The sequence below is a fragment of the Cygnus olor genome, chromosome 22 (assembly GCF_009769625.2).
Source record: "Cygnus olor isolate bCygOlo1 chromosome 22, bCygOlo1.pri.v2, whole genome shotgun sequence".
Taxonomy (NCBI): Eukaryota; Metazoa; Chordata; class Aves; order Anseriformes; family Anatidae; genus Cygnus; species Cygnus olor.
Genome location: NC_049190.1, coordinates 1,198,116 through 1,224,027, shown reverse-complemented (window position 1 = coordinate 1,224,027; position 25,912 = coordinate 1,198,116). Strand labels below are relative to the sequence as shown.

At 51.8% G+C, this 25,912-nt stretch overlaps 1 protein-coding gene across 4 annotated transcripts in view; it reads left to right on the top strand.

Annotated features, from left to right (window-relative positions):
• The window catches only part of SIK3 (SIK family kinase 3), an 85,106-nt gene that overhangs the window by 32,917 nt on the left and 26,277 nt on the right, over positions 1–25,912 (top strand). For all 4 annotated transcript variants that reach the window (XM_040534115.1, XM_040534118.1, XM_040534117.1 and 1 more), the window contains exons 2-4: positions 11,737–11,853; positions 15,164–15,227; positions 21,252–21,413. In XM_040534115.1, coding sequence (XP_040390049.1) covers positions 11,812–11,853; positions 15,164–15,227; positions 21,252–21,413 — 268 coding nt within the window. In that variant the 5' untranslated portion in view covers positions 11,737–11,811. The remainder of the gene's footprint in view (positions 1–11,736; positions 11,854–15,163; positions 15,228–21,251; positions 21,414–25,912) is intronic.

Genomic DNA, 25,912 nt, shown 5'->3' with positions numbered 1-25,912 from the left:
GATGTGCACTTCTCTACATGTGTGGGAAATGCAGCAGATAAAGACAAGAACATCCTGTGTTGTCATCTGATTTTTCCCAGACCTTTCCCAGACCTCCTCCTCTTCTCCTTGGTTTAAGCCGAGGTTAGCGCCGTGTGCTGGTGGCCGGCGTTGCGCGGGCACGGCCCCGGCTTGTTTATCTGCTCTGAGACAGAGGTTCAGCTGCTTGGGTGCGTGGTGGGTGAAGGAAGGCTAAGAAAACAGTCTGAATGTGGTGCCCTGAAGTAAAGGATAACCTGTACTGAACGGGGCCCGAGGTGGGCACGTTTCCTCCCAAATCTGGATGCATTTCTTGACCTCTCGTGCATGCAGGTTGGCCGGAGGCCAAGCTATAGCAGGGGCAGGAGTCCACCTGGACCCAAACAAAAGTGCTGCATTCCTCTCTGCGTGTCACGATGAGAGGATCCAAGCCTTGCCTACGGAGTAGGTCATGCTTACTTAACCAGGATCTGCTTTTTCACGTTGCGTTTGACAAGTTAACCGGTTGAAATCAGTTTAAGCGTACCTCCATTAGGCTCTGCGCTGGCTTAACCGAGCTCAGGCAAAAACTGGTTTTAATTAACAAGTGCAGCCTGCGCACGAAGTGCCAAGATTGCTTTTAATTTGCGCAGAACCCGCGGAGGTAGCTCTGCAGACTGTCAGCAGATCGTAAGGCTGAGCCCTGGCAGTGTGCATGTCTCAGTGCTCCTTCCCCTCTCCAGCAAACCCACGCGGTGCCTGTGTTGCCGTGGTGGATCCCGCTGGGATTAACGCAGGGCCGCTGCTAACGCTGCGAGCAGGAGCTGCTTTCCCATTACCTGTCTGCCTGCCTTTTACACCTGCAGCCTAGGTTAGATTTGGCCAGATAGCGGCCTCATTTGCAGCTTAATCTTTGCGAACTGATTAAAGCGTGCCCTGGTTTGGGGATCTCGCCTCCTGCAGAAGGCAGGCTCCTGTTAGCTCAGGCGTCCCCAGGCAGCAGCAGGGCGTAAGGAAGTCTGGGCAGAGCTCTAGCCCTGGGGGACCGGCAGGGGTGGGCAGGGGGCCTTCACTTAGCTCTTACCTGAGCCGTGGTTCCCTGTGCTGAAGCTAACTTTAACAGTGGTTCTTGGATAGTCTGCCTTTCTAGTCCAGCGAAGAAGCAGAACTAAGCCCTGTAAGCAGGCGTTCGGTTTTCCAGGCCCGCCACCTGCGGATGGACGCGTGGACGTGCCTACGTGTAGTAATACCGGCCTTCGGTGTGGGCTGGCATTTGTGGGTGGGGGGTTTGTTTTCTTCCTCAACCAGGAGAAAAAAGAAATTTTCCATACCAGCTCTAATTCATGGCTCTGACTCGGCGAAGTTCTTCCTGCCATCTGTTAAGCACCGTAACAGCTCTGAAAGGCTTCCGAGCCAAACACAAATCACTGGCACAGGCGTCCGGTGAGCCTTGGAGCTGGGGTTTTTCCTTCTCCTGTACCAAAGAGTGCTAAAGAAAAAGATGGAGAGATCAGCTGAAGTGTAAACATGGTACGATGAGAGCAGAACTTAGAAGCGAGAGGAATTGACTATACCTCCCTTGGTTTTGAGTTGGTTAGATGTGGCATCTAAAATCCGGTTTGTGAGCGCTTGCTGACTTCTGCTCAATCAAGTGTGGTCCTGCCCTGCAACTGAGGAGGAGAGGGCAGTGGTGTTTGGGATCAGGACATCGAGCATCTGTCCAGGGCTCGGAGAGGGGGGAAAAAGTCTGGAAATGTTGCCGTTACGGGCTGGAGAACTTGAAACTACAGCACTTGGGATTTGCGGAACATCTCCGTGTACTGAGATGGGCCGTTCTTACTGGTGGCCCCTGTTATGTTTCCCTTGCCTTTCTCTAGGATCTTCGTGTCCGTGGTGCTGTCCAACAAGCCTGTGACCCAGCGTGTGTTAGCATGCTCAGCAGCCAGTGAGCGTAACTGGGAGTCTCTTGTTGCCCATTGCTACCCGCGGTGATGAAATACGCAGGGAAGCTCTGTAGCACTGCACTGTGCTGCAAGGTAACCGTGACAAGTGAAGGGGAATACAGGTACCGCAGGCCAGCTTTAGCAGGGCAGTCGGCCCTGCTTGTTGCTTGCAGAACCTAATTCCTAACTTGCTGTGGCTGAACGTGCAGGAGTATGCCCCTCAGCCCCTTTATCCTTCAGAACAGGGCAAAAAAAGGGGGATTTGCGTCTGGGATTGAGCCACCGTTTGGCCCTGAGGCTCGTGCCGGGAAGCAGCGTGGTTTGGAGGTCGTGGGCACCCACCAAGAGGAGGACGTGGAGTTTTGGCTGTATGCGGGTAAAGGCTGGGCTCCCAGAGGGCGGTGCTTGAGTTTCTCCTGGCTGTGATGGCCCTACAGCGTCTGTGGGCTGTTGTGTGGGCACCGAAGTGATGAGATGTCTGTACCAGGGCTTAGCTCCCGTACCGAGCTGTCGACGTGAATGTTGGTTTTGTGCTTCTGTCATTGAAATCCCAGCCCTGCTCCCCTGGGACACGGAAGGGTCGTAGCGGAGCGCAGCGTTCACACAAGCAGGGTATTAACGGTGCCGCAGGCCTAGAGGATTTGGGCGTATTGACTTTTTGCAGAACACCATCGGTATTTTCTTCACCTTGTGCAGACAAGTCGCTGCATTGATTCTGACGAGGGATGTGGACAAGGTGATAACTTCCTTCCTGAGCAAATGCAACTTCTCGATGTGCATTTTGGTCCACAGTTTCCTGCTTTCAGTTGCCAATATTTGCGTTTATGCCACCTCTAAAAGCCACCAATTTTGCTGCAAAATGGCCTAGTTTTATCTGCAGCATCACCGTGAAGTTGGTTCTGCTGGTTGCTAATTCTGAGCTGTGGATGCCTCTTGCCTGTGAGCTTGTCAAGAGAAGTTTTTTCTGCTTTGGTCACAAGCTTGCTAGCGTCAAGCTGCGTAGAATGGCAGTTAGGAGTTAGGAGTGCATCTTTTTTTTTTTGGACACTTTCTTATGACTAAAATGCCACAAATTACCTATTTGCATATCCAGAGATCGCTCCGAGTGACCCTAACCGTACGAGCAGACTTGCGATGACAGCCTGCCTGACAAACATGTGCCCGTGCCACCAGGCTGTCCGTACGGAAAGCAGAGTTGCTGTGGAGTGACGTACATCAAGCCGAGCTCCTGAACTGGGACGTGACCTACGGTAGCCTAGAGTTCAAGTTTTGTTTATCACACCCTTGTGTCCGTATGCTGGTGAGGTGTTTTGACACGCAGCCAGCATGCATTTTGTTTTCTATGTATGCTTGCTCGCTTATCTGGTCTGCAGAGCTCTTCTGAGCGGCCAGCTCCGGCGTGGAGTAAAGGATCCCGACCAGCTGGAGGATCCTGACCTGCTGAAGGATCCCGTTCCCCCTTCCCCACCTTAATGCTGGTCTCTGCTCTTGGACTTCTCCTTCAGGCTCCGTGCAGCTTTGGTATCTGCTTACTGGGGTGCTGGTGACCCCCCCAGCAGCTGCCTAATCCAAGCGGGCTGTGTCGGAGCTCCCCAAGCGCTCCTGGCAGGCGGGAGCAGCTGGAAAGAGAAGTTGTCCTGTTGCTGCCTCTGACAGCCCGTGGTGTCCAGGAGGATGCTAGCCTTAGCACGACGGGCAGCAGAGGGCTTCCGGGCTGGCGCAGCTCGAAATTGTGAGCGTAAAAAGGATTCAGGTGGGTTTTGTCTGAGATGACTCCTCCGCGAGGAGCCTTCCCAGGGCGCAGCGGTGTGAGCAGAGCCCAGTGCCCGCGGCAGGTGCTGTGGGCTGGCGCCATTAGTTGGACGTCACAGCAAGAGCCGTGCCCTGGGTTGCCTGCCCTGCTGAGCCGGGTGCTGTCCCGGAGGACGCCGGCTTTCTTGCATCTCAGTCAGCCTCCTGCGAGCCTATTTATTAGCCCGCAGCCCCACCTCGGTGGCCGCTTTGCCTGCTGCGTGCTGTGCCGTGAAGGGCCGGCTGTGGGAGAGGAACCAAGCCACGTGGGCGTGCTCGTCCACAGCACATCTAGGGAACGTCTGAGGGCTTTCCAGGAGGAATTTGGAACAGGACTCCTCTGAACAATTCTAGGAAATGTTTTTCCTAAAAAAAAAAAAAAAAAAAAAGCTTTATTTTTTTCAACGCAGTCAATTTGTCAGTGCCATCTGTTGGCTCGTTACACAGAGGTGATCAATTGCTGACTTACGGGAACACTTAGCGGCATAAATATTCTTTTATAACTATTACTGGTCAGATTGATCACAGCGTCACAGTATGAGATGAGTGCGTGTTTTTTCCTGAGTTTTAACTTATGCCACTGCAGAAACAACTGCACTGAACTAGAAGAGGTGGTTTCTTTCTGGAACAGTCCCCGATGCAGGGAAGGTGAGTTAGGTACAGCTGGAGCGGAGCCAGGGTGGCGCGAAGGAGATGTTAGCCCAGGACGGGGTCTCGCGCTTTTTCCTGTGTTCACTGCACTGAAGAAAAAGGAAATGTCCTCTTTTTTCAGGGCTTCCTTCCACTGCCAACAGACCGCTATTTCCTATCCGCTTTCCCTCTTCCACTCTCCAGTCAGTCGGACGTTCGTTCCCAGTAGGTGCTCGGCCTCCCCAGCTCGCTCCGGACGTGGCCGTGACCTCAGGCTGGGGCCCTTCCGCGCGGCGCGCAGCTTAGCAAGCACCGGGCTGGTGTCCGTAAGCTCTGGGTATCGGCCTCGCCGCTACCAGTGAACCCGGTGGAAGATGACCCGATGTGGGAGGGCAGCCGGGGTGAGCTCGGTGCCGTGTTACTGCCTCTCCTTCTCGGGACTCCATCTGCAGCCCAAATTCACACGGCGTGCTCTGCCGCGTGCGTGCTGCGAGCGCCGGGCTGCCGTTCTTCCCTGCTTACCCTCAGTGCACGGGGGATGTTGCGGGCATACCTGTTCGGTGTGTCCTTAACGCTGGTTGGTTTTGAGATGTTGAACAAAAGGGGGATGACAGGCGTTCAAAAACGTGTGAGAAAGCCAATTCAAAGGGTCAGAAATAAATACTCCGAATGGGGACTGGATTACGAAGCCTCTATAATGCCAGAACAAGTTCTGAAGAAGCGTTACACGCAGTTACCTTACGGGGAAGCAGCCGTTCCCTCTGCCACCCTCTGCAGTTGCATTTCTCTCGTACACCAACTGCGGCGGAGGACTCGTGCCGTTTGGGGAGGTGCTGCCGCGCGCTCGCAGCCTGCCCCAGGTCTTCCTCCTGCCGGACGCCTGCTGGGGCACCCGGCCTGTCCTGCCTCTGCCTGCGTTGTCCTCCTGTGCCAGCGTGAATTTGTCTGCCTTGTTGGCAGGACAGGATTGATTCAAGGAAGTGTGTATGAACATTAGCCACACTTCGCTAATAAACAGGATGTCTGTATAAATGTGAAGTCCTCCAAGCAGGCATTATTTCCTGTACCAGGACTTCGGCATCTGTTCAGACACTGACACTTGGCGTGTGCTGTTCAGCCGCTGAATTGGCCTGGTCTGTCTCAGAGGAGCAGCACCAGGCTTCTGGGCTGCCCTGGGCTTTCGGCGTGATGAAGTCAGCCCAGAACAGGGACCAAGTTTGGAGTCTGTGTTTCACTTCCAGTTTTCCCAATTTTTCAAGTCTCTTTAAGGTTTACTTTTTTATTTTTGTACATAAACCTGCTCCGTGTCCTGGGATGCAGAAAACAGCAGGAGCTTGGAGCAGAAGAGGTTGCTGGAGCTCATGGGGAACACCCGGGAGTTCACATCTGCGAGCATTTTGGGGTGCAGTGAAGCAACTTGCTGTTTTGGTTTGAGATGCAGTTTCTGTCCCTCTTGACTTCCCGTGCGGAGCAGTGAGCCGTGCTGGTGATGTCGGTGACAACGAGGTGTGCTTCGGGGCTCCCGGAGCTTGTGCCTGTCCTGTTACTGAGCTGCCCACTGCTGTGATCCTGCTAATCCGTGATTGAAACTCCCACTGCTTTTCATTAGGCTTTTACCTGGCACGCGCACACACCTAGCGCAGCTCGGGAATCAAACCTACACCGAGCAGTGTCCAGCACAAGTGCACCAGGAAGGGAGAAGTCTGGAAATGGGACGGCCAAGCCAAGCCTTCTGGCTCTGAGCTAGACCTCCGCGCTGACGTGCAGTCAACTCGACCGATTCACCTCCTTTTTACAAACTGCTGTTGTTAGGAACTTAACTTTTCTTCCAAATAGCGTGTTCCTCAGACTGCTAGTGTAAGTTTTAATGGGATCCAAGAAGAAACAAAAAATGAAATGTTTAGAAATGGAGGGAACATTTTGTTAATTGGTAGCAGCGTGTATGCTCCAGACTTGGCATAGATCCTGCTGCCTGTAAGCTTCATTAACTTTTGATAAAAGAATAGTTAATTTTTTCAGACTGTTTTTTATAGTTCTTCATTGTCTAAGAAATTAGATTATGGTTTTCTTTCACTTTTAATTGCAGCCCGACTTGTACTTTCTTTAATGACGTTTAGTCTTGCTCTCTCCCCTCGCTATTTTATGTGGTATTTGCAGGGATGAGGGAGTGCATTCGGGGCCGTTTCTTGGTGCTCCGTGAGGCTACCTGGAAGCAGTTTCTTCTCTACAGACGTCAGCACAGGGCTGTAGTGCTGCTAGTGGGGCCGTGCACGTGAGCTGTCCCAGCTGGAGCAGGAGCCTCTTTGCCTGTCCCCTTCCTGCTGCCTCTGCCACGGAAGCGTCGTGTCCCTCGCGGAGCACCGCAGCTCTCCTGTCTTAAACCTGCCCAAGTGACTGTACCAGGCGTCCCTCCTGGTGGGACAGCACCCCAGTGGACGTGTGTGCTGTGCTAAACGTGTGGCGTGTGCTGTCACACGTGGTCAGAGATGCCAAGGCAGGTGCTGGCCGGCTCACCAGCGTGGACCCGGTGTCTCCTTGAGGAAGGCTGGTGGGCAGAGCAGGGATGGGGAAGGCGGGGAGATGGCGCTGGGTTTGGTTCCTGAGGAGCTGGAGCCTCGCCAAGTAAAGGTTACTGGGGCAAAACCTTCACTTGCTGCCAGCCAGGATCCCACTGGCCTAGGGCAGCGCAGCAGCCGTGGGGCATCCGAGGAGGGTCAGCCAGGATCCGAGAGCAGGCAGCTCCCCAGCGGGGCGGTCGGGCTGGTAAGGGAGCACCAGCAAAAGGACGCAGAACCCAAAGAAAAGCTGTATGGAGGAACTGGTTAACCACCCCCTTGAACGTTTGCATTGCACAGCACGAAGTGCCGGCGCTGCGGAGGGAACTTGCAGCCCTGCTTCGGGGCTGGTTAACCCACGGCAGGGTTATCTTCATCCTCAGCGGGGCCAAGCTGCCTCGGGCAAGCTGCTGGGCCCCTGCAAGAAGAGCTCTTCCCTGGTAGGGTGCGTTCAGACGGGGCTCGCTTTCCCAGCGGCAGGAAAACCCTCGCTCAGAGCAGGATTCACTGCGGCTGTTTCCCCACGGCCGGGTTTTCGTGAAGTCAGTCTGGCTGAAGCGCCCGGAGCACTGAAGCCAGGCTTCTCTGTGTTGAAATCCTGAATCATCTTTCAAGGGAGTGGGAACATGAGCCAGCTGGGAGACGCAGAAATGGAGAAACTTGGTCTGTTTTGGAAAGCCTTTAAACCACTCCTTCCCCCTGGAAAAAAGGCAATCCGGAACCTCTGCGACAAACCGAAGGGAGCTGCTCTGCCGGGCCCGGTGAGCCCCCACCCCTGAAACTCCCTGCGCTCTGCCTGCCGCGGGGCGCTCCGAGGGGATTTCCTACTTCCACCCTCGCGAGGAAGCTCTGAATTTCCTGAAACTGGAGCGCTAGGTGGTTTCCCCAGGCTCCTTCAGGAGACTTTTACCTTTTATATTCTGTCCGTCGCTGGAGGCACCTGAACTGAATGAACGCATCTCGAAGGAACTCCTCCAGAAACGCCAGCGCTCTCCTCCTTCGGCTTCTGAGGCTGGATTTTGGGTTGCTCAAGGGCCGCCCGTTTGATCTCGAAGCAGGAGCCTTTGTCAGAAGACATCTTCGGGCTGGTGCTTGTGTTCCTGTGCCACGGACTCGGGCGTTTTGTGCCTCGCGGAGGCTGAAGACACCACCCGTACCGGGTGCCACGCGTGGCAGGGTGCCGTGCAGGATGGCAGCACGGTTCTCTGCGCCCTGCGTTACCGGGGAGAAAAGCAGAGAAATTCGGTTCTTCTGCTTTGTCTGGACTCACTGACAGCGTTACATTCCGTCAAATTCTCCACATTCCTTGAACTTGGCCAAAAGTGTCAACTCGAGTCACACAATTAAGCTGGGAAATGAGATTTCCTTAGAGCAAATACGCAGCTGGGAAAGGAGTAAGGAACTTAGGAGCACTCCAGACCTGAGGATTTTCATTTAAATATTTGTGCCTGAAAATGACTCATGTCTCTGGGTAGACATCTTGGCTTCGCTCTTTGAGGAAGCTCTTACTTTTGTTTCTTTTAATATTACTGGTCTAAGCTTTACAAAAGCTTGTTCGTACGAGGAAAGTCCTCGGTGAAAAGCGTGCAGCGAGTGTTTTCCAAGCCCCCTCTAGGAAGCTTTCCAGCCGACCCGTGAGCTTTGTCCTTGAACACCATCGCCTGCTGATCGCTGCCGCTCGGCAGAGCTGTTGTGGGGGCTGGCTTTGCCGTTTCACCTTGGGTCTTGGCTCTCGCCCTGCTCCTGCCAGCTCCTCCTAACGCTGAACGCCAGAGCTGGCTGCCTTACAGCTTCTGTTCGTGCTGCAGTAAGCACGCTCCGTGACTTCAAGTCCGAATTATTCCTCTGCTCCAAGCGTTTCAAGTGGAGGAAACGGCCGCTTGCGCCTGGTGCCTCTCCGGGGTTCTGCTCTCTTCTGCTTACATGCAGGGCAGTTATCCTCCTGGCAAAAAAAAAAATGTTATAAAATGTTTAATTTTCACGTGATTCAGGTTCTTCAGGATCTAAAGATGATCTGAAGGGAACATACTTCCCCCTGCCCATAGTGCCCTGCCTATGAGAGCACCGTTTGGCTTTGCTCGTGGGCTTTGTCGCAGGGAAGCGTCACGGGCTTTGGTGGCTGCCTGCAGGGCTGACACCAGCTGGCTCAAGGACGTGCGTGGGGCTCCTTCGCCCGGCTCCTGCCGTCATCCCAGGGCTGCAGGGCCTTGGTGCTGCCAGCGGGCGCTCCCGGGGACCCCGTGCTTGTCCCTTTGTGCTCGGGCTTTCCCCTGCCACCAGCACCCGCGGCCCTTTTGAAGGTCAGGGCTGTTCCCTCGGGCTTTGGGGAGGTTCCAGGTGCATGTGGTGCCGCTCCTGCAGGCTGGCCCAGTCTCACATCCTGCCCTTCGCTAGCAGCGTCTTGTTCCAGAGGGAAAATAGCGCTTGGGTACGGGTTTTGATCAGGAGGGACTTCAGGTGTAATTCTTTTTTCGGGTGATGCTTCGGGGCCTCGCGCTCCCGCAGTGAGCGGCCGCTGGCGAGGCAGTTCGGTCAGCACCGTCGCTTCTCGCAGCACGGCTGCTGCGGGGCGTGTGTCGGTGCCTGCAGACGGGGACGGTCTTGCTGGTGGAATCAAGGCTGGAAGAACCTGCGACTTCTTCCCTCCCCTGGCACCCCTTCCTCTCCCTCCGCAAGGAACAGCAGCGCGTGCTGCACCGGCCGTCGGGTACCGGCTGGGGTTTAGTGGCTTCCCCTCCTTCCCCAGCAGTGAGCACGTGTCCCATACGCACCTTGAGCATGGCGTGCCTCTGTGCAAAGCACGTGTCCTCGTCCCCAGCCAACGCTGGTGTCTGTTAGAGCCGGGCCTTTCTGTAGCCGGGCTCCGAGCTCGTGTCCAACCCTGCTGGCTGTGCCTCAGCAGCGTTCCTCGCCGCAGCGCTGCTTTGCATGCCCTTCCGCGTGTCTTTGCATGATCCTGCGGCCTTCCTTGGCAGAAGCTTTGTAAATCGTGCTTTAGGAAAGCAACCAGGGGAACGTGTAAGAGTGGCTCTTTTCCCAGGTATAGCCCAGCCTCCGAACGAGAAAACTTGCTGGTGGCTGTTAATTCAGCCCACGGATCTGGAGCTAGGCTGGCGTGCCACGGCTGCTGTCTTGCACTGACGTCGGCTGGTGGGGAGGAAGGGACTTAATCCAAGGCTGACACGTGCTTTAGGAGCGGCAGTGCGAATGTTTGCCGAGAGCAGCCTGCCCGCAGCGGCCCCGGCTCTGCAGCACCGGGTGGCTTCTAGGGCTTTCCCCTGCCGCTGGGAGCAGCCTTCTCCCTCGGCCTCCTGCCTGGCGAGGGGTCCCGCGGGCTGGAGCTGCCTCTCCTCCCCGCTATGCCAGGCCTCCTGGAAGAGGTTCCTCCGCTCTTATCTGCGTGCGTTGGGCAAACCTTCACTTATTTATAGGGACCCGGGGTGCCCGTGAGCCCCGGGGAGGGAGCCTCCAGCCGAGGCGAGGGAGGAATTGGCCGAGGCTGGGACGTCCGGGAGAGCGGCTGACTGGAAGCACTTAGGCTTGTTTAACTGATCTCAGCGTAGTGTTAGAGAGCACTTCTGGTTTAAAATTGTACAAATAAATAGGATTGTTAGATGCCTGCCGTGCACCCAGCCCCTACCATCGCTGCTGATTTCTCAGCCGTGTCACAGTAAGCGAGGCACTGTGGCTAATGCTGGAGGCCGGGCTCTGGTGCCTTTTCTCCTTCCCAGCCTTCGGTGCCTCCCGTCCCCACCTCCACATCTCTGAGAAGCTCTAACGGCCTCGTCCCTGGGGCTTTTCACAGGTGAGGCTCCTGCAGGCTTGTCCCTTCCTTCCGAGAAACGCCTTGCTCTTGTACTTGGGCTCATAATACACGTCTGGATAATGTAATTTATCAGAAATACCCTAGCTGTCGATTTGTGTGACCCAGCCGAAGTCCATTATAAATCCATTACGGTTGGATGCGCGGGTTGGTAACGGGAGAGCCTCTGACAGAGGTCTGTAGCAGCTCCTCACCGACGTAACTGAGGAGAAGTAGGAAACGGGTCACCGTAAGAGGACATCTGGGGCTCTCAGCCAGCTCCGTTCCCCTCTGGTGCCGAGGGGAGATTGGAGCACGGCTGGCGGTGTCTGACTTGGTGTCGGGAGGAATTCGTGGTGGATTCCTTCTGCCCTTTGCTCGAGGGGCTCCCGGGCTTGTGAAGTCTGGTTCCTGGTTCCACTTGCCTCCAAATCTCGGTCACTGAGAGCTGTTCCTGCGCTGTGAGGCTCGCTGGCAAGCTCCCCAGCTGCTCCGTGCCCCTTCGTCGTGCTGAGGAATTGCAGCTTTCAGGCTGCTGGGGCACGTCTTCAGTGGTAAGTTAACACGGCTGCGGCAAGGCTGAACTGGCACGATCTAGGAGACTCGAATAAACTGAACAAACGCTTGGACTTGCTTGCAATATATCCATGAGTTTAGAAATAATTTGCTTTTCAGCACAGCATTGGGTGCCTCTGTGAACAGGCAGTGCTGCGGTAATGGGCAACAGCTTAAATGTCCCGCAGCCTGCTGCAGCACTGCGCCCTTAATGAGGTGCCCACTGCAGGGAAACCACGCTGACAATTAGGAAACAAAGCTTCTTCCTGCCCAATTTATGGCAAGCTGTCTGGATTTGGTAGGCTGCTCGGAGATCCCAGGCTCTCTGAGGCACGGACTAGATATTCTGTTCTCCTACAGTGTTTAGCACAGGCGGTTCTTATGTGCAGCATTTGTTTTTAAAAATGCTTTTCTAAATAAGTGATTGGGTAAATAACCTCGTTCTCTTTTTCCTTTCTGCTAGGTTGCTATCAAGATAATTGATAAGACGCAGCTGGATGAGGAGAATCTGAAGAAGATATTCAGAGAAGTTCAGATCATGAAGATGCTTTGCCACCCACATATCATCAGGTTATATCAGGTAGGAGCTTTCTGGTGGCTTTTCCATCCCTCTGCACTGCAGCTGTACACCATGTAGCAGTGTTCTGTAGAATTGTCCCTCCAGTTCTCAAGTCCTTTGTTTTCAAGGTCTCAAAGTGCTTCGATTAGAGGGGGGTGGGCAAAAAGTGTGGCTAATCCTTCTCTCTTCTGGGAGATCACACTTCCGCTGTGGGCTGGCCCCCTGCCATTTGTTTATGGCTATTGTGTGCTTTCCAGTTTCCCAGTTGAAACCGGATGTGGGCTCCCCTTCTCGATTTAAAGGAGAGAGTAAGTCCATCTGCCTGCAGGACGGAAAGCGTGCTGCTCCCTTGCTCTCCGCTCCTTGCGCAATTGCCCTCTGGTTCTGAGGACTTGCTGGGCTGTTCTCTGCTTTCTTGGAAGGTGATCAATAGCAATGGCGCAGCTGCTTTTGTTGTGTTTTTTTTTAATGTTGTTTGCAGACTTTTTACTTGTTTGGCATTTTCACTCTGCAAACAACATCAAGCAGAATCCACGTATGATGCTTTTTACGCACATTTTTGGTGGTGCCCCTCTGATTGCGTGGTCAAACAGAGCAGCAAGGAAGTTGCAACAGGCCAGAGGCGAGCAGAGTGATAGGGGCATAGAAATAAAGGAGACCAACACCTTGGTGAAACGCTAAATGCTATTTTGGAAGCTGTTGATGAAAGATTCCCTCCCTGAACCTTCTTGATTCAAGGGCTCACAGTGACTTACAACCAATGAGTGCTTGAGAGCTCTGTACAAACTTCCCTCTGCTTATGATCCCATTTCTGGAAGCTGGGGGACAAAGGCTCCTTACCAGAGCCCTGCCTGGTGCGTGCAGGACTGCCACCCCACTCGATGCAGCAATACAGCTGCCAGAGGGCTCGCAGTCACGGAATTGGAATGTGAAAACTTGAAATTCGGGGGGAAATATGCTGGGGTTATTTCCTTCTGCAATGTGATACTGACGTATGCGTTTTAAGGGAGAAGTTAAATAACCCTCAGTGGAAGTTGCCATTTCCTAGAATCAGCTCTTGTCTGTTCAAGACCAGGCTGCTTCTGATCTGTGCTTGATAGACGTAAGCAATTGTTTTGACTCCAAAGAGTTAAAATTGAGTTGACCTGAGAAAGGTTAATGTTTACCTCTTCTGGCCAAACAGCCAAAAGTGAGATGGCTACTACAGAATTTCGACATTTTAAGGTACTTAGGGAATGCTTCTTTGCAAACTGATTCCTTCGTGCCTTTTTTCAAAAAAAAAAAAAATTTTGTCCCATCTAAAGCTTTTGATAGGGTACTGAACAAGTGACAGTAGTGGCTTGGCTTTGCTAAGTTGAGAAGAGAGTTCCTGCTATGGATCGTATTTCATCTGGGTGTTCTCTAAGGGTACTTTCTGTGGCATTTTGTTTTTAAATAAAAACTACTGAAACCTGGAGTTGGGAATTCAGAGTTTTTCATCAGGAATTCGAGTTTAAAAACCGTGTTTCTTTGAACTTACAGTACTTGAACTGTGTAAGTGGAAAAGGAGAAAAAGGAAATAATAGTCCTAAGAGATTCTGCTTGTCTCAGAACAGCTCTGTGCTATTAAAACAGCAATGACAAAAACCCCAAACCCACCCCCTAGGAGTTCTCTGGACACGTGGCGTTACCGTGCGTGGGAGCAGTACGCCGTGCCCTGGGACATCTGAGCAGAACTGGGGTTTGTCTCCGTTACGCTCCTGTCCGAGCACTCGCAGTAACAGCAGAGCAGCAGTTGAAGCAGCTGCTGCTGCCCAGGCCAGCCGTGTGCTTGTAAATGCGAAGCCGACGCGTTTGACTCCTAACTCGTGGTGAGAACAGGCAGCGTAGGGCTCCAAGTAGGGAGCCTCTCTGTTGAGGTAATAGTCCATCCCAGCTGAAAGGCGAACTTTCACTTGTCTTTGAAACAGGCACTGACAAAAGCCAAAACAAACCCAAATGTTTCCGTGCTTGTGCAAACAGCCCAGCTGAAATTCACCTGTTGTGCCCGGTACCAGAGGCTCGAGGCCCTGGTAGTGAAGCAATGTGATGTTTTCCCCCTGACAAAGCTGTGAAGCTCGTTAAATAAACAACACAAAGCTTCGAAAAACACTGCCAGTGTGAGCTTGCCCGCAGGCGGATCTTATAATCCGCTCACAGAACAGCCCTCAGAGCCACCCTTACCAGCATACGGCCCAGTGGCTGAAGACGGGCATTATGTGCTGCTTCCTTGTCTTTAGCGTATAGTGCCTTGCAATATGCTTTTTTTGCCAGTTCCAGGTGCTAATAGGGATCGTTTGAGACCCCCGGGGTCCTTTTGGGCTGCACGAGCCCCGAGGGCTGGCAGGGCTGCGCTCACCGGCTGCTGGACGCCCTTGAGCCCTGATCTGGGCCCCGCTGCTCTTCTCGCCCGTTCCTCTCTGCCTGGTCTCTTTCTTCCCTTCCTCGGGACGTGGCAGGGCTGTGGGGCTCTTCGCTTAGGGGGTCCCTTCTGAAGCTCAGCCCTTGGATCTCTTCTCGGTTTCTCTCCAGCTCAGTTCTGCCCCGCGTGCCCTCACCAGGTCTCCAAGCCCTTCACTCCCGCCTCGTCCCTGTTCTCCCTGCCCGTCTGGTGCCTGCACCCGGAGCTCTGCTCTGCCGCAGGAAAGCAGCTGCCCCGCCGCTTATCTTCCTTCCTTCCAAGCACTTTTCTCTCCTGTGCAGTAGATCCACATGGCCCTCTAAAGAAATGACATCTAACCCCTGGCCTTTGCACGCTGAAGCTCTGCGTCTCCGGAGTCCTGACAGGCTCTTAAAACGTGAGGGGTTGCTACCTGCGGGCTCCCAGAGGCAAAGCTCTAGCTCTGCTTCACTTCTGGTAGGTCTTGGCTCCTTTGGAAGTCACTTCCCAGTTGAGCGGGTATTCTCTGCTTTGGCAAAAGTGTGTTAGTTGTTTCAGTGCCTGGAAGAGACTGCTTAATGAGAAAGGTGAACTGGTTTGGTGGCAGCAGCCCTGGGAGCTCTCCCGGGCTTCTGGGGCAAGACGAGAGCAGGGAGCAGACACTAAAGGGAAGGGAACCCAAGGAGGAGGAAGGTACAGGTGAAGTGCTGTGTTTAGCTACAGCTTTAGTATTTAAAACTTGCTTTTTGATTCTTACTTTTCCCAGTTCCAATCCCTTTCTCTGCATTGCTCTATAAACCATAGGAAGGTCACGGTTTTGATGTGATGAAAGCAGCTACATGCGTTATAGGAGGAATAAAAAAATTCCATTAGTTTGCCTCGTGCAAAAAGAAACAGTCTCCTTACCTGTCACTTTTCTGTCCTTGTGTCCAGGTTATGGAGACGGAGAGGATGATTTATCTAGTGACGGAGTACGCTAGCGGAGGGGAAATATTTGGTAAGTACATTTATTGCATTCTTCAATCAGATAATGTACTTGGTTAACTACAGTAAACTGAAAATAGCTGCCACGCTCTCTTGTTTCAGTTGAGAGATGCCCTTCAGGCTGAGAACTTTCCATTGACAAGAGGGGTAAAGAAATAAATGATACTTGATGGAAAAATAACTTCCATAACCTCTGTTTCTTCTTCAGGTTTCATTGACAGGTGGTGCTGCTCCTCTTTTATGCTGACTTTGGGATTAAATATGTTGAAGTAGCAACCAGTTAAATTTTAAAAAACATGGTACCGAGCGCTTTGCTTCACAGCAAGTCCTCTGAAACTTGTCGGCTGTAGCTCGAATGTTGGCACGTGTTAGCTTTCAAAAAAAAAGGCTGTCCTGCAGTTCTGTAGTATTTCGTTCTCAAACCCATGTATTTTCTTTTTTTGTTAATCTGATGTTATCTTAGCATATAGTGGATACATCCATTTTAAACTCCATTGTCTGCTAACGAGGTTTTGGCTGAGCTTTCTGACCACGGAAGCTAGTCCTTAAAGGAAAAGCAGTATCTGTGCAGCACAACTGCAAGAATCTAATGGCAGCTCTTTAGTACCTTTGTAGATGGCTGTCGTGCTTCCTTCTCAGCATCGTCCGTGTTGTTCAGCTGCTTCTTTGGGAAGGTGACAGCTGAAGGAAGAAGCGAGCAGTGGCCGATGCTTGGGAATTGTGGATTGCCTGGTTAAAAAAACAAAACTGACTTAATCCAGCTGAGTTTTCCAGTTGTTTACTAAAACATTAATCTTGGTGCTGGATGCTGAGCAATTCTGAGGGCTTGTGAAACTCATCTTATGTTGTGCAGCAAGCCATAATTGCAGTAAAGTCATTTGAATGTTTATTAGACACTGCTGGTGGTTATGAGACTTCACTTGTATGTGGATCGCTGCAGAAAAGTATGAATTCCTTTTTACTTTTTCTCCCTCTTTTGTTGAATTTGGCAGAGACAATTCATCTTTTTATAAATCCAGAACTATGTGCAAGCTCATATACAAACTTGGAATGAATTCTCTTGGTTACAAAAATAGCCCTCTACATGATTTGAAGTGAAAATCTAATTGCTTTCTGAAATATTTTGTGCCGTAGTAAATTCAGCTCATTAGAATGGCTAATTTCCATTTTACTGCCCAACATTTTATCCTCGTTCAGAGCTGGGAGCGGATAGCTCAAGCACTGCCAGTTGCTCAATGGCCATGATGTTTTTCAGGTCCGTGGCCGGGAGGCTGTGCCCTCGTAGGGTGTTTTTTGCATTTCAGGCACTGCGCGAGGCCCGGCGAGCCCTCGGAGTTAGAGCAGAGAGAGGAAAACCCAAGTTTCAGCTTTTTGTAATCAGGGTTTCCTGCGTAGCCATTAATACTTTGTTCTAACAGAGGAAGCAATTTGCTGGGAGGAAGCAGCAACCCATTTGGGAAACGTTTCCTTGCCGTTGTTGGCATCCCCAGCACTGAAGGACCTCACGTCCTCGTGGTGTCGGCAGAGATCGCGCTGCAGCGCGGGCCGGCCTCGGGCCTGCTCGTGCTCCTCTGTAGTGTTGCCTGCTGGATGGATGCTGGGGCTTGCTGCTTACTGAGGATAACATTTGCTTGTGTATTTCTTCTCCTCAGTATCTGTGCCTTGTCTGGGAGGCCTGCTGGGAATCGCTGGGCTTGCTGCAGGGGTAGCTGCTGGGCGTGCGTGCAGTGCAGTCACCGACAGGGGAGGGCCAAGTGGTGTCTTTTGGTGAGGGAGGTTTTACTCCGTGTTAAAGTGACTTTAACTCCCGTCAGTATCTCAGACCGGCTTGGAGAGGTACTATGTGCACAACCTGAAGAGCTCTCAAGCTCGGCTCCTCACTGTGTGGCCCACAAACCAGAACAATGTCCCCTTGCACCCTCATGGAGCATCCAAAACTTGCACCAGGGCACGGGTACATGAATAAAAACCTCAAGTTTCCTTGTATTATCTACCCCTATTTCTGGCCACGGGGGGAGTCCTCTGTATTAAACATGCTTGTACTCAGTCGTTCATCCCTTTCTTGGTTGTGTTTCAATGTCTGCACGAGTGCCGAGCTGCAAAAGGGGTGTGTGTGCGTGTGTGTGTGTGCGCGCGCGAGGGGCACGCTGACCACGGCTTTGTGTGTGTTGCACACTGGATGTAGGGCTGGGTGCCTCCTATAACCTGAGTTACATCATTACAGCGCTGTGAGCTGCAAGTTTGTCTGAGGCAAATCTAAGCTGTTTCCCTTTGAGGCTTTAAGAGCCCGCGGAAGGCGTAAGCTGTCCCTTGCAGCTGTAAATGTTCCCTAGGCAGTAACCAGGATGGAATTTGTAGCCGACGGGACGGCGGCGTCTCTAAATGGCTGCTGTTGCAGTATGCCAGTCAGGGCTGGGTGCTTGCCTTCCTGTCCCTCGTCGGTCTGAGCTTTGCAGGTTTCCTCGGTTAGCACCTGAGAGAGCTTCGCACGTTCCCCAGCTGAATTTCCAGTAAGAGGAAAGCTGTGGCACGGCCGGTAGCTCCTTCGGTGGGCAGGCTGCGCCGTGTCTTTGATTCGTCTGTTACTGGAAACGCTCTGGTAATTCACTGTTTGCATAGCAGTGCACGGGGATCAGGGAGAAGACTTGTTTTCGCTGGGGACTTAAGCAGCAAAATGTAAACTGTTAGTTCTGTCCCTGCGCATGTTTTGCGTGTGGCTGGGCTGGTGATTTGGCACCATGAACAAATAAATGTCTCCTCCTAAACAGAGGATGCTCTTTGTGCCACATCTCTCGAGTGTCCTTCTTAGTGGAGGTCAAACAACAGTCTGAAAGTGTGTTTAGTTTTTAGCTGCTTACTACGAATACTGTAAATAATCTGCAGTCCCAAATAATTGGCAGACCAAAGCACGGGCGTGTGGCTGGTCAGCAGAAGGGCGCTGTGCTTGGTGGGCGCTGCGACGGGGAGGCAGGCACTGCTGCATCTGCCTCCGGCCTGCCTCAGTGTTCCCTCCCGACAGCTTGGCAGGAGCTTTTCTTGTGACCTGGGCAGACACCAAACAAAACAGCGCCATCGTGAGAAGGTCGGACTGCTTCTGAGATCGCAAGGTCACCAATTACTCTGCAAATTCGACTTAATCCACCCCACAGCGGAGACGCGAAGCCTAGGTGGCATTTGCTTTCCAGACAGTAAGCAACTAAAAGTGCAGGGAGTCTGTCTAGGGGTTAGAAGTGGAATTTGTGTATCAGCCCTGTCTCTTAGTCAAAAAGCATGCTTTCTTCACCATCGGCTTTAACCACTTTTTTTTTAATGCAGAGTAGTATCAGGCTCTTCATGTGAGTCAGGAGAACAACTGCTGTTTTTAAGGGATGTGAAATGAAATCATGTGTTGCTTATTGTATGGAAAACACTCCAAGAAGCAACTCCGTGCACTCTGGGATCCAGAAGAGCACACTGGCAGAGGCATTTGGTGCACACAGGACCCAGAGGCAAGAATCTGCGCTTCTGGAGGCGGCGTGCTGGGGATCGGCGTGCTGGCTGCCCAGCTGGGTCATCGCCGGAGCCTCTCTGCAGGAGAGGTTTATGCAGACTAAGCTCGCAATAGTTAATTTTGGCATACAGTTGCCCTTGGTGGTATGTGGAGCATTCTGTAGCTTCATTGTTCCTACCCTTCCTCTGGAGCTTGTGCAGAAATGTCAGCCTTCTCCAAGTGCTGCGCCTACGTGCGGGGCGCGGGGACGGGCCTTCGCTCCCCATCTCTTCGATAAATGTGAAATTTCACTCCTAACCTAAAAGAGTTTTTTGCAGCCTGAGCACGACTAAAGGAAGGGGAAGCAGCATTTTCTGCCTGAGTGTGTGCCTGAAGGCCGTGGGACCGAGCAGCCCCATCCCTGTGTCCCCGCGAGGCCGGGCCCGGAGCCACGGGGAAGGGGGAGCCGGCGGCAGAGTGAGATCCGCAGCGGGGCCAGGAGCAGAGGGGTTTGGACAGCCCTCCCTGCAGGGCTGTCCATCAGCAGTTCGTGAGAACCCGGCTTGGCTCTTCGCTACGTATCAGTGCTGAAGTAGGAGCGTCAAAGTCTTTTCCTTCCTGGGCTGTGAAGTGTGTCCGAGTGACCCAAATTGTGTACTTCTGTGCTTCTGGAGTGTTTTCAGTTTGTGTTTGAGCCTGGGCTGGGTAAAAGAAGCTTCTGAGAGCCTCGTAGAAACGTGCCTGCTGCAGTAGCTGGATTTGATTTCTTGCCTGCAGGAGGAACTCTTTAAATGTTTTCAGAAACGTTGAGAGATTGGAACTTTGCTCTTGGTTTAAGAGCGCTTACTACATCCGCAGGCTGCGTTCCCAGATTCGAGAGCATTCAAAATGTGAATGACCTCGGCTCGTTCAGGAGCCGGGCTGCTCTCTGTTAATCAGCAGCGATGCTCGCGTTGGAGCGGGCCCTTAGCTCTGCTCATCACTGCCACGGCCCTTCTGAGTGAAAGGTGCATGGCCCTGGGAAGGGCTTAGTGAAACGCGGCGGGACTGGATGAGATAATTCGGGACTGGATGATGTAATTCACTTGCTAGTAATAGCAGAATTTACTAAGAGTTGCATTGGAATTGGTGTTGGGTGCCCTTCCCCAGCCCGGTTCGGATTTGCCCATGGAGTAAGTTTATCCAGTGAATGAAATGTGATTGACGAGTTTTTGAGAAACACCTTCGCTCTGTTGCACAACGTCCGCAGTGAGACGTGGAGGAGCAGGTTGCCGTTCAGTCAGAAGCAGGCAGACCTGCTTTCATGTCTCGGTAATTAGTATTTACTGCAAGTCAATTATGTCGCAGGTATTTTAATTAATGGGTGGCTGGGAAGAATACAGCCACCCGATGAGAAACCTTCAGAAGTGATTTATTTTTATTATTTTCAAGAGCAGATATCTTTATCGAGCCCTCCAGTTTAAATGGAGTTTGTGGAGTGAAACGAATCTCTTCAGCCTATTTCGGGCTGGAAGTTGGCTGAGGTCAGCAGTGACCAATCCGAGGAGCAGTGCTCCCTTGAAGTGGGCGAGGAGATAACACTGGGCATCCATTCCTTGCGTTTTGTCTTCGGTTTGTTCTGGGAGCATCGTTGCGCTGGGTCGCTGGCTGTGGCCTGGCTTTGGGAAGCTCTTCCCGAGTTTCTCCAGCTCCTGGTCCCACGTGGGGGCCGGGGCGTGTGGTTGCTGCGGGCTCTCCAGAGCACTTCACAGGTTTCTCCTGTTCCTTCTGTAGCAATGTCTTCAACTTCATGAACTTGGAAACCACTATTCCTAGCCATACCTTCTATCGTGCAATATCAGATTTAACCAGATTTGCTTACATGGTAGATAGTAAGAAAGGGCAATAATTGTTTCCTAACTCACTGCCAGTTCCTTTGGCTTGTACACTTTCCCTGGTAGAGTTTGGTCGCCTCTTGTGATGAGGCTCGAGGTGTTTTCGCTTCCTTTCTGACATGTTTTACTGCCTGTCTCCTCCCTGTTTACCTAACTTACCGGCTAGTATGATCAGTGGCTTTTGCAAGTCTGGCGCTTTCATGTTTTAAGTGGATTGATTGAAGTCTGCTTGCTGTTGGATACCTCCCTGTGTGATCTCCGGGTCAGCTGGAGACTCTTTCTGTCCCTGTTTGCAATGGTAGCTTCCAAAGGAAGCCTCTCTGGCCACAGGCCCTGCCTTTGAGTGAGAGCATAACTTCAGCAAAGTACTTCAGAGCATCCAGATTTCCTTACAGAAGTAAGCTCCAGTTTTATACTAAAGCGTATTGAATATTACAAATACACTTTTGCACCAAAACAGTAGCAAATACCCAGAAACTGGGAATACCTGCACATATTTTGAGTGTGTGGGACAATTTTCTTTGTTGCGTTGCAGAAGTAAAATTAAAAAAAAAAGCTCCTGAAGCTGCTTTGGTACTGAGCTGCAGCGTTATAATGGGAGCCTGTGTGTGTGAGGAGTATTTAGGCTGGCTCTCGCCCAGGGTGCTCCCTGTGGGGTGTGACTAACCGTCTTCCTTCGCTCTGTCCCCCACAGATCACCTGGTGGCCCACGGACGCATGGCGGAGAAGGAAGCTCGGAGAAAGTTCAAACAAATAGTGGCCGCTGTCAACTTCTGCCACTGTCGTAATATCGTTCACAGAGATCTCAAGGCAGAAAACCTACTTCTGGATGCTAACCTCAACATCAAAATAGCAGGTGAGCTAAGACTGGCGGTGTGGGAGGAAGGCAGCTGCTTTCAGAAGTTAATAAATGTAGGCATTGGCTGCTTCCAGGTATTCAGAAAGGAGGAAACGCAGTGCAGCTAAAGGAAGCTTTGGATTTCTGTGTGGCCTGCTGCCCGGAGCTGAAACTGGCAGGTTGTAGCCAGGAGATTTATACCTCCCTTCAAGTAGTGCAAAATAAAACCAAAGAAAAAAAAATGCTGGCTTGGCTTCGTAGGCAAATATGCAGCTATAGATATTGCAGGGTTCCAATACACTGGGTAACGGGCAAGGCAAAGAATAAAGAAATTGGCCTTGTTCTGAGTCCTGCTGCCAGTTCAGGATTTCTTCGAAGCAGGTCAGACCAGGTGAGAGAAAAAGAAGGGAAAACTACAGATGACAATTTTTGGTATATAAGTGAAAGAGGAAAAGCAGTCTTGGAATAATTTCACTATCTTACTCTGACAGGGCAAGCGAATAGCCCCAGTGCTTTCGGTATTTTATTCATCGCAGGGGCAGAAGCTGAAGTTAGTAAAAACCAGGCCCTTTCAGTCTGTTCCCGGTGTTTTGCTGGACAGTAGGTTTCTTCTGCTACTAACTGCCCCTCCAGAGAGCTTGCACCTGGGGCAGTTTGTGTGCTGACCTCCCGCGTCTGCGTGCCTGTGTTCCTCTTGTACATGAGGAACGAGCCTGGGCTGTTGAGCTCTGTGGTGTACTACCCAGACTTCGTTTCGCTTTGTTGGATTATGTACTACCGGATTGAAACGAGGATTTAATACTGCCCTCGTCATCTCATTTCATGGGCTTTTGCTCTGGAACAGCCAATACCTACCATTTAATTCTGCTATAGCCTAATGCATACCAGAGTGTTTTTTGGAAAGCGCTTTATCTCCTCCCCGTCTTAACAGGCTTCTCTGGAGAGCTTGTCAGCTTTTACAAGGGTTTGTAACTTGAATCAAAAAAAGTGCCTAAGACTAACTTGCTACAAAACTCTTCAGTCTGAGAGCAATGTTAATACCGATGCATTAACTTAAACTCTTCAGGGAGCTTATATCTCAAGATGTACGTATTTATTTCCTGAAAAGTCTTGTTTATATCTATCAGGAGGTTCCTCACCTTCCTTTTTGAACCTCAGATTTTAGCTTATGGAAACTTAAATCATGGTATGGAACACACACACAGTAGTATCTCTCATGATTTTTCCTTTATTACTGTGTGTTTTTTTTTCATCCTCGCTTTGTGAGGAAAGAATGGGAGGGAAGGGAAAGGAGCGAAGGATTTCTATGAATCTTCCCCTGCCCACTTGATAGCCCCGTCCTGCTTTGTTTCGGTGCAGGGACGCTAACCTGTGCTTCGCTGTTCTGGGAGCAGAAGCTGAGCAAGAGGCGTGTCGCTGTTAAGTACTTGCGTGGTTTCTAACGTTTCCTATGTTTTAAGCAAAATCTGTGCTGCCTTGCACTGCGAGTGCCTCTCTTGGCCAGCTGACAGCCTGAGAGCGCACGCTTCCCAGGGCTGGGCTGCCTACAGTCGCTGAAGAGAAACACACTGACAGCGTGGAGAAAATGGCTTGGTTTTGCCAGGCAGCAAGACTCGTTTCCTACGTTGGGTAAGAGCTTCCATGCTGAAGGAGGCAACAGCCATTGCCTGCTGGAAGCCACCATACCGCGCAATGAGAGGCAGAGCTCCTACCGGAGGGGTTGCACGGGAAGTCTTTTTGGGCAGCACTTGCTGGTGTCTGTTTTGTGCAGGCAGATGCGCTGACGATTTGGGGCCATCATGTGTTCAAGGGGTACAATCTAACCCGTGTGTGTGTGGAGGGGAGGGGTCCTGGCAAACTGGAGAGAAGAAAAACTTGAAAATTAACCCAGGAAGAAACTGGAGTGCAGCTGGGTTTCTTAAAGAAATGTCCGCGAGCACACTGACAAGCTCATTGAATGTCTGAAACTTGTGGAGACTCTTTATCTAGGGGAGGTGGAAACTATTTTCCTTCCAAGGCTGTTCCCAGCACAGCCTCCAGAAGGTATTTCCCACCCTGGTGATGGTAGTGTTTTACTTGGCAGGAGGCTGTAGCAGTGATTTGAAAAGTAGCCTGGAAAAGCTGATTTATGGTATAGGATTTTCCGAGTATTAAGTTTGGTCCCTATAACTCATCAATTACAACTTGACACCAGTTCTTCCATTGTTTCAGGAGAAAAAAAAAAAGAAAAGCAATAGCAACTGATCGCTTTCACTCTGGACCTCCCAGGATAAATAGTGCAGGCGTGCTCAGAGCCCTGTCAGACAGGGCGAAGGAGCAGCAAAACCTTCGCTGCCAAGCCTGTTACGCTGCCTAACTCAAACCTCTTCCCTAATGCACTTAATACGTCCGTAGCTTCCATCAGCTGAGCCCCGAGCGTGCCTTCTGAAGGCTCCATTTGGCAAATCCTGGTCGCTTGTTTTCTGTCGAGTAGCAGGAATCCAGAGAGCCTGCAGGGAGCCAGCGTATCACCTCAAGCACCCGGAGCACAACTGTGGGACTAGAGCCATGTGGTTCTGATACGCAGATGTAAAATCTTTAGCAGCTTGCATAATTCCAGCAGCTGTTGGAGTTTTACCTTTCAGCTCGCCACCAGTGCAGATTTTCTAGCACTTCTGTTGGTCTTTCTGACCTGCATTTGCAGCTTTGCGTTACTTGGTGTGAGTTCAGTAATGAACACTTGCAATTAGAAGTGGGTTAATGCTGCTATTTCCACTTGGCGGTAACTACAAGTGCGCTTTTTTGTTGACCGTAACCATACCGTTTTTCCCCGAGCAGTAAGGTACAAGTGCTGTTACCCTGGTTCTCATTTTTCCCATGGATGCCTTTTCCCCGCGTACCTTCTCCCAGGCTGAGTCAGTAGCTGCTGGCACTGTGCTCGCTCGTGCTCCCAGTCCGAGGGTTCAGCCAGGAGTTGCGATTATTGCTAAACACGCAGGCCTTCCTGGGGTATGATTTCAGGCAGGAATCCGATCTATGCATTGCTTTGCATTCATTTGCAAGAGCCTGCTCGCTCCTTCGCCTTCGGAGGATAGAAGTCCCCGTTGTACAGCCTAACGTCAGCTCCCTGAAGCTCTGCTCTGGCGAAGCATGAGGGACTGGACGACTGGACCCACTTCTTCGTAGTGCAGAGAGAGGGTTTTGAGGTATTTTCCCTGTATGGCAGCATCCTGAGTTTTAGTTTGTCCTTCAAAAACTCCCCTTTCCCTTTGCGGCTGTTTGTGGAATGGGACCTGGTTGCTCCCTGGTGAATTGGATTTACGTGTCTTTCCTTGGGCTGGGATGAGCTGTAGTATTTAAGAAAATGTATTTCAATCATGGGGCATTGGGGTTTTTTTTGCTTTAGCTTTTTGTGTGGTTTTTTTTTCCTGTTGCTTTGGAGTTTCAAATTCCCCCCACTGACTTGGTGGGCAAGGGGAGCTTTTCAAGTCTCCTTTCCCCATGCTTGGCCTCAGTTCCTTAAGCACCGGTGGCCTCTAGAAGAGGGATTCCAGCCTAGAGCTCTATGTAAGTGACCCTGCTGGCTCTGCGTGAGCCCCGGAGCATGGGGGGAAGCTGCAGCCCCCTCCAGCCGCAGGCTTTCCATCCCGCAGCCAGGGCAGCAGTGGGTGAGTGCTGGTGGTGCCAGGGGCTGCTGCTCGAGCAGTTTGCAGCGTCCGCCCTTTCTGCTTTCCCCGTGCAGTTTTTTTCCCTGTGCTGGCGCTTACACAGGTACAAACATTTTTCTTTCGGCGAAACTTTTGCCCGTTGCATCTGTGCAGTTCCCATCTCTAAATTCTAGAGCAGCATAATACCAGTTCCCGTCCTGTCCCGTCCCTGGGCAGCGTGCTGGCGGCTCCGAAGAGCTGCAGGCCTGCCGGACCTCTTAACGTTTCTGTACAGCCACGGGCTTGGGAAGACAACGTGACATGTTTGCTGCTTCAGCGATGCAGGTGGTTCCCAAAATGCAGCTCAAACGGTTGTGCGAGCTGCACCCTGCTGTGCCGAGCTGCGCCGAGGTGGTTTGCTGAGTGCTGCAGCTCTTTGAAGGAGAAGAGCCCAGTCCCCTGAAATCAGGTCACGGAAATCCTGCGAGGCAGCGGAGGTTGTACGCAGGAGCACCAAGTGGCTGGTCAGGGTGTTCGTGGGAAGCCAGCTGGGTTTGCTGGCTCGGGAGCTGGGGGGAAGCTCCGGGCACTGCTGCCAAGGGCTGGGGGGTTCTGTCCAAAAGCTGACGCCTGGTTCCCTTTCAGCGGGGTAACTGCAAACGTTCCGGGTCAAACTTGCAGTTTTACATGGTCTAGGAAACCAAACCTTCACTGGTGGCTGAAGGGCGCATGCTGAGCTCCTCAGCTTCTGAAGCAGGGACAAAGACTGTAAGGAGAAATAGGCAGATAAAATTAAGGGGGATGTTCAAGATGAATGTTTATTTCTTTCACAAAATAAGGGGGAAAAACTTGTGTTTTGCATGTCAAATATTTTTTGCCATTTGCATGCCT